The sequence below is a fragment of the Atta cephalotes genome, assembly GCF_000143395.1.
Source record: "Atta cephalotes unplaced genomic scaffold scaffold00011, whole genome shotgun sequence".
NCBI lineage: Eukaryota > Metazoa > Arthropoda > Insecta > Hymenoptera > Formicidae > Atta > Atta cephalotes.
Window position 1 is genome coordinate 4,632,037 of NW_012130075.1, and position 8,984 is coordinate 4,641,020.

At 29.7% G+C, this 8,984-nt stretch overlaps 1 protein-coding gene across 1 annotated transcript in view; it reads right to left on the reverse strand.

The window, feature by feature from the left end:
* Positions 1-7,962: 7,962 nt before the first annotated feature.
* LOC105617083 (lysine-specific demethylase lid) overlaps positions 7,963-8,984 on the reverse strand; it is a 15,126-nt gene continuing 14,104 nt past the window's right edge. Inside the window, exons 17-18 of the mRNA XM_012198662.1 lie at positions 8,370-8,512; positions 7,963-8,010 (exon numbers count right to left, since the gene is read on the reverse strand). Coding sequence (XP_012054052.1) covers positions 7,963-8,010; positions 8,370-8,512 — 191 coding nt within the window. The remainder of the gene's footprint in view (positions 8,011-8,369; positions 8,513-8,984) is intronic.

The window sequence follows — 8,984 nt, forward strand, 5'->3', positions numbered from 1 at the left end:
ATATATATATATATATATATATAGACATATTTAAAATACTGGTCAAAATAAATAATATATTGTAATAAATTATGTGTTTTATACAATTACATTTTATTTTAAAACATCCATATATACAGGTCAAAAGTCTGGAAACGAATATCTCGAAAGCAAAGCATTTTTGGGAAAAATGTTTCAGATAAAAATTGTACACTGAAAGAAAAGATTGGTTGTTGCAGCAAATTAAATGGTTAAATATGGCATAGCATTTTTAAATGGCTGCAGCAACCAATTTTTTATTGCATTAGCCAATCGAAATCCTATAACATTACGGATAAGGCTAATATAACCAATAATTAGCAACTAAAAATTGGCTTGCAACCAATTAAAATCACATCCTTGAATGGCGTTGCCAAGGTCAGGTTAAGGTCAAATCGATTTTTTTAAATGGACACCCTATTTTTTATGGCAATCTAATAGCTGAATGTTGTTCAGGATCACGTTCTGGATAACATTTATTCAAGATCAAGATCATTGGAGATTATTCCTCTTGTTTTCATTTTTGCATTAAAATGAAAATAAAAATTGCAACCTCCAATGGCTTTTCAAATCTTGGCAAATGTTATCCAGAATATGATCTTGAACAGCATTCAAGAAGTTTTAGTCGTCAGTCGAATATCTTGTGAATGCTAATGCCGCGACGATACTGTAACTTTCAAGCCTTAACTTGAAAAGTGTTTAATAAAAACTTTATTATAGTATTTTGAAAAGTTTTTGCTATCAGCTATTAAATTCTGCTAACAAAAATAGAACATTCCATTTAAAAAAATCAATTTGATCTTAATTTGACCTTAGCGATGCCACTCAAGGTCAAATGAATGTGATCAGTGAATAGATCTTTTTAAACCCTACAACTTTTGTCTGAAACATTTTTCTGAAAAATGTTTTGCTTTCGAAATATTCAACCGTTTCCAGATTTTTAATACATCTTATATAAAAATTAATATAAATAAGAGTTTTATTATTTGATACAAATATTGTATAATCGACACGTGTTTTAACAATTAATATTATTGATCTTAAATAATTCATATAATTAATTCACTACCTTTGTATGTATAATGTAATTTATTTATAATACCTTAATAATTTATGATTTATCTTATAAAAACTTCTACATTTTTAATAAACTTATGGATAATTTACGATAGTACAACATAGTTCATAGAATCTCGCATTAAAACAAAATCGCGATTATTAGCGATGATTCACAAATAAAGTAGCTTAATATACGTTGAGTCGAAAAAAGTTTAGATTGACTCACTCCTATCGTCATTGAGGCCAATCCGTCTACTCTTCACGATATGGAAATGCATCACGATGCTTATATATGCGAAACAGTTTGACACATTTACGTTCTCATCGTTTCGCTTTGCAATTCTCGTTACAACAAAAGAATACTTGTTGTACGATTACCTAGATCAAATACGGCAAAAAGTTAATCGTAGACAGAAAAGAAAAGCATTTTCGATATTTTATTTGAAAATTATATCTGAAAAAAAATAAAAATTATTAAAAGAATTAATTATCTAACAAGTTTTATATACAACTGCGGTGATATTAAAACATAAAGAAAAGCGATAAATATGAATATAGCGCGGTAATTGATGCGCGAATAAAATAATAAATAATTAAAATAAAAATATAATATGATCTTACAACTTACAAGTATGTTTTTGACTCTTATTGAAGTTATCTTCAACTTACAATTGGCAATTGAAATTAAGATCCTATTAATATCCGTCAATATAAACTTTCCAGAAGTGGAAGATTCTTATTAGAAGAATGATATCAAAAACATATGACTACAAAGCTTGAAATGTTAGCAAATTAATTAGTGATTGTTAATTAATAATTAGAATTATCTAAATTATGCAAGATGTTGAATGACTTATACAAAAAGTGTTCTTGATGTCGTCATTTCAGAACGTGTCGTTACATTGAGTCAGAAATTCATGTCTTCCCCGATTTTTCATGTTCCTCTTTATTGACATTCTATCTCTCCTACCACGATAAATATGCTTCCATGGACATCGAACCTTTCAAAAAATGTTACCTCGCGAGAGACTGAGAGATAAATCGTCCTGCATTCTCCATTTCGAGAGACTTCATCTTTCGAAATCATTTTTCAAGTTTTCTAAGAATGCACGTCTATTAGAATAATAATAGAAAAAATGTAAATTTTATCACTTGCGCGATATCAAAGACATACAAATATTTCTTTTAAATAAATTTACTTTGCAGACAAAAAAAGTCCAAAATTGGGACATAAAACGTATTAAAGATATTTTTTTTAAGATGTCTTTTAAAAAAATAAAAAAATATCTCGAACATCTTTTTTAAGTGTCTTAAGATGTCATTTGTCTCATTTTTGAACATTCGTGTTATCTGGATAATTTTAGATCGTTACGTGCAAAATATCAATTTTTCACTAATATTATAATAATAGAGGAAAGCCCTCTATTATGAGATAGCGGAGTTTCTGCTAAACTAACAAACGCTATCTATTAGTTCCATCATAAATTTATATTTTTGGATTGAAAAGTATCACAGCCCGACAAAATTTAGGGGGAGTCTTGTATTTTGAAAGATTGTTCCGTAAGATTTTGATACACTGAATAATGATTACGTTGTCAGTTTTTTCTATCATCCTTCATTTTTTTAAATAATTTTTTAAATAAATTAAAAAAAAACAGTTTTTCTTAGAAGTAAGCTTTTTATTAATTTTTTCCGGCTAAATAAAAAATGATATTGAGGTCTATTTTGCGGCATTTAACTCGGAATGTTTCAACAATACTAAAAATATTTTTTCGATGCTTATAAAAATGTTTTATGCAAACCGGAAACAAAAAAACTTTGGAAAAATCATAAAAAACCGAAAAAATTGACAAATTTTGAAATATAAAACCAAATAATTCGAAAGAAAAAAAAGCGTAAAAAATATTTGTTTATTTATACTTATAGCTATATGTTTCTAGTTTAAATCCTTTTTTGAAAAACTAATTTCCGACCATTTGTTCAGAAGTTTGAATTGAATTTAAAGCGCCAAAGCAGCCGCGCGTCATCTACAATACACGATATCCTTTCGTTATCCATCCTATATGGAGGTATCACATGGAGGTATCATCTTATTACAATAAGGGTAACGCTAAAATTACCATTCCGTGTATATTTACTTATTATTTATCGCCATTGGATCTGCTATTTTCAACAATTGTGATTACTGCAGTAGTAATCAGAGACTTATAAAATTACCAGATCTCGATTTTCATGTATGGATTTTTTGAAATTCTTGTCCTCCATATTGAATCCGGCATTTCAATTTTTTAGATTTGAAATCAGATTGATCAAAAAAGTCTATACGATATGCTCCTGTATTTGGTGGTTATGTATCAGACTCGAGAAGATATCACGCACTGTAGGTGACGAGCAAGCAGCTTTGGCGCTTTAAATTCAATAATTTCTGAAAAAAAAAACTGTTTTTGCGATTATTTAAAAAATGGAGAGTAATGGAAAAAAAGGGCAACAGTCATTTTCAGCATCAAAATACTACGAAAATATCTTTCAAAGTTCAAAGCACAAGACCCTCCCTAAATTTTGTCGATGTATAATCTATCTATGTTCCTATGTCATAGTAAAAATCATTATTAAAGTATAAATGTTATTGTACAATAATAAAAAGGACAATCGAAATGAACATCGAATGCCATTCTGTGATGCTTGGTTCCAACTATCTAACGAGGACAAATCCTGAGTATAATGCATTGCATGCTCATTTTACGTGCACACTGGCCATGTTTGTTTGTATTTTAGAAACATTAAATAAATAAAGTTTTATAATTGCAATATTGATATATTTTGTGTTTTATTATCGATTTCTCGGGACATCTCATATTAGGAATACAATTTTTTTAACTTTGCGATTTGCTCATTTTTTATATTTCTTTAATTAAAAAAAATAGAATTTGAATTAAATTTTACATAACATTATCTTAAAGCTTATTAAATTTTCTTGAAAATGATCTATTATCATTTTAAATTCTCATAGACTTCTAGCATTTATCCAAAATGAACTCGGTATCTCATAATAGAAGCCTTTCCTCTATATATACTTGAAAAAATTTTACGAAATTTGGAAACAGTTCTACATTTAACGACGATTAAAAATATAATGGCAAAAATAGGGAGATAACATATAACAAGGACGTTATCGGATATTAAAAGCAAATATCAAGAATCTAATCAATATATAATAATATCAATAATCATTTATGATCATATAAACTCAAAAGTATGAAATATTATTGAGAATTAGATAACGGCTTCTTTGACGTCAAGTGATTTATTCATAGATACATCTACGATAATATATGCAACAAGAAGTAAATCGCTTTCTTATCGAAAAGAGCAAGACTCTGTCTTAAATAAGATCCTATTGCGAAGTGATACCTTTATCGCTACACATATTAGGTTAGCCTTCGGTTGGAAATTACAGAAATATTTCATATTATAATTTTTCGACGGCGCTTAAATTACGCACTGGTCGAGAGATTTCAAGATAAATTACAGTAAATTAGAGATTCGAGAACGTAAATTCGCAACCAAATATCGGAATCATTCGTAATATTCACTCGGTGCAGAAGACTAATTAATAGTGACTGTAATTGATTAAAGGCTGTAAACTCACATAAGAAAAAAAAAACAATATCAAGGCGCTAAATGAAAAATCATATCCTAATAATAAACCGCTCTAATAAGTGAAAATGTTTCTTTTCTTCAAAACTGCTCGCGAGTATCTTCCAAAAATATATTTTTAAAAATATAATATCCATATTTTTAAAAAAATTTCGTTGTGTATGCATGTACGTGTGTATGCGTATATCAAAGTAGAGTGTAAAACTAGTTGCGTAAAAATGTAATATTCACGTCGCCATGATTCACTGGACTAAATAATCACGAGCAATTTAATACATGCTAATTTAATACATTTACACATTTATCTCATATTACGCTGATACTACTGAGATGTTTGCGCACAATGAGAAAGTCGATGCACGTAATAGGTGTTAGAAACGCATGTAGGCACTTGCCTTAGATATCCAACGAGTAATAATTCAAAATGATACAATACGATGATGTACTGTAGTCTAACTAGAACACATAGGATGATATTAATTTTTCATTCTGCTTACAATAATGCATTTTTAATATACGCTGAACAAAGCTAAACTAACTGTCGGATGCAAAATATTTCAAATAAAAATATTTTGCGTTTCGGTTTTTTTTGAAATTAATTCATATTGTTTATATTAAGAAACAAAAAATAATGACAATAAAGACAATATTGAAATATCGCGATTAATGTTCGCGTTCTTGTAAATGTTATCATTAGAAATCCATTGCGTTATTCGTGTCACGTTCAACAACAATCAAAATTACCGATTATCAGGTCTTATTGATATATATAAAAATATATGTATATGCGTCTCATCAATTCTTTCTGTTTCACAGCCTGTTTTAAATAAAACGTAGCATACTCATTGCCGATGATGTACAAGTGGCTAGATTTTTTTTCAATAGAATTAGTATTTGTATTACAATAAATTCTATTTAATTGAATTCTTCAAAGTCTCTCTTATGCTATAATTAATGATAGAACAATAACTTTATGTGTTCATTAGAAAGCTCGTTTATCAAACATCAAAGTTTGTCCGACAAGTATACAACTATTTAAAACACACTGTGCTGTCGTTGATTTAATTTTTCGGATTTTTGCTACAACTCAACAAAGATTCTTTAGATTTTTTGAAAGATTCAAACTCAAGATTTTTTACTTGTTTATCAGTAAAATTATATATAAAGTTTTTTCTCTCAGACTCGTCCATGATTTTTATTTGCAATTTGACCTAAAATAAAAATTCTTCTGTACACTCTGCATTCCGCGCACATTTCGCATTGAATGGACTACGTAATATTAAGCAACACAAATTTATCAAATAATAATTATAAAGATTAGAGTAAATTTCAAATTCGTATTAGAATCAACATTTATTCAAATATTCAATATTAATTTAGATAAGACGTTCTACTATAGAAGAGTAACATTCTTAATGGAAAATGTTAAAGACTTATCGCAAAAATCAACGTTCTTCATAAAATTGCTTCTCTAATAAATCTCGTAATCTATTAACGTATCTTCTTAATATTATTTGATTATATACTCTCTTTGAAATACAAGCATAATTTTACCACATTGTATATGATATAATACATAAAAGTTGTATTTAACAGTATAATGCAACCTCTCAATTTTGACAATTAAGAGATTTAAGAAAAATCAAAATTAATATTATTTATTTTTATATAATAAATGATAGCATAAAAGAATAAAATAATCAATTATATATTATATCAATTATAATTTAGTTCATGTAGATATTACGTAAGAATATTTACACGGAAAATAATGATCATTTTTGTCAATTGAAATTAAAAGGAACATTATAAGATACAGCTACTGTAATTAGATTAGAGATTTGGGACATTCCTTTCTAAAAAATTAATAAAGATAAAAAGATATAAGATGAACAGAATCATAGAATTATGATGAGAAATATAATAAACGCAATAAAAGTTGTGTAGCCTCTGGTGCAAAAACAGCGAATATTTACAGATTATTATTTCGGGAAGGCAGAGTAGATATGCTAATTTATCTGCTTGTCTCAATCGTTTCCTTTTATTTTATACAAACTATAGCTTACGTTTCTATATTCTGATATATTCTAATACCCTATATGTATACAATCTAATTTAATTGTAATACACACATCTCTCAGTCTATTCTGTACATACGATCGGTGTAAAGGAAATCCTCGCTTGTCGCTTTGTGCACTCAATAGATGTTTTAAAAGCCGATACAAAAAATCGACGGACATCTCGCCTCAATGACGCAACAGTACGCAACAATGTATTCCGGAAACGGACTGATTGCAATCATCGCTGTACTGAGAATATTTCGCAGCGTAACATCATCGTTGTTTGGGTCAATTTGTAATGTACCCTTATTTCAAGGTATATACCAATCTTAATAGTTAAGGTAACACGTATTATAGACCGTGTATTTAAAGTTGCTGCAAATGATGCAATCCCGTAATCATAAATAATTAATCATCTCGCGTAGAAACTACTTCGTATTATTCACAGAGAAAGGCGCGATATAAGATTCAAAAAATGGAATTAACATTCTTTTTCGGACAAATCGATTATATAATTATAAAGGCGTACATCACGGTTCATCCGTGATTCGTCCGCTGTCGGTATGAAATGAAATCCACAATTTTTCACAAAATAACAATCTAACAAAATAACACAGACGAGATACAGACGAATATTTTCATAATCGTGCGTATTAAGATAAAATGGGCATTCATATCTTCGTTCAATTGAATTTGGAGATGCGCACGCGCGCGTATGTGTGTGGAAGCACAAAAACAATTTTTTAATATGCATTGTGCAGTATTGTTTCTACTTGTGAACAGAAATTTCATAGATGTAGGTAAATGTAGACTGACTAGCGATGTTTTAGCATTTAAAAATATTTTGGCAAATACATATGAAAGCCACAACTGATAAAGAAATGTTTATCAATGTAAGATTGCTGTATCATAAGTCTCGCGCGATTATGCTATAATACTTTGCATCTTAAGTTCGCTCACTCGCTCGTTCGCTCGTAAATTATGCTCGAATAATGTACGATTTGTAATAGTTTGAATAAAAAAAAAAAAAAATTATTAATTATTAACTTTGCATCGCGAGTTGATAAATCGAGAGTCGTTATTATCGCAAACGCCCCGGAGCCTCGTGCGGAGCTAGCAGACGACACGAAGTGGGCTAGTGAATCCTAGGACGAAGAATGTCGTTTTCCTAGACACCAGCTTCCGTGTCTGTGGTACTGCCATGGTACTCCTGGGACTGAGAAAGGGAAAAAAGTGCATCCAGGCCTAATGATTCAACTGAATCTGGCGCGGATCTCGACTATGTTCAACACAAAAAAAAGACTGCCTCTTTTAAAAACTATAGTCGAATATATAACGAAACAAATGTAACAAAGGCGGAAAAGTGAAATCTTGTCGAATTAAATTTCACGATGTGGGATGTTTACATATGTTCGCATGCATATTTATTATATAAAACAAAATGTAAAATGTGGCCGATGTATACGATGATAATATACAGAATCCGATAATGTACATGTTCTTGTGAATTTTACAAAATTAAAAAAGGAGAAAAAACGGTATACATTATGTTTTTCCGAACACTTTTTTCCTTACCGATGCACTTTGATCGGCTTCTTTACAGTTGCTACAAATATAATCATCTTCCTCCGCAATTTCTGTACGATCCAATCCGACACAATGCATATGGAACCAACCTTCGCAGCCACCATCACACTGAACCCAATCAACTTCCTTACCTAAATAACAAATAAAATAAATACGTGCTGAAATATAGACAAAATAAAAATATAATTTAAAAAATAAATGAGGGTATAATCAAAAACTCTCAAATCAAATTATATATACAAAAATAACATTTATATAACATATATTTGACATATACTATGTGATCAAAAAATTTATGTACACGATTATTGAGAATATAATGTTTATTATTGACATTATCCATTGTATATAGCACGCATATAAATATTTTATATGTATCGTGTGTGTGTGTGTGTGTGTGTGTGTGTGTGTGTGTGTGTGTGTGTGTGTGTGTGTGTGTGTGTGTGTGTGTGTGTGTGTGTGTGTGTGTGTGTGTGTGTGTGTGTGTGTGTGTGTGTGTGTGTGTGTGTGTGTGTGTGTGTGTGTGTGTGTGTGTGTGTGTGTGTGTGTGTGTGTGTGTGTGTGTGTGTGTGTGTGTGTGTGTGTAGTGTGTGTGTGTAGTGT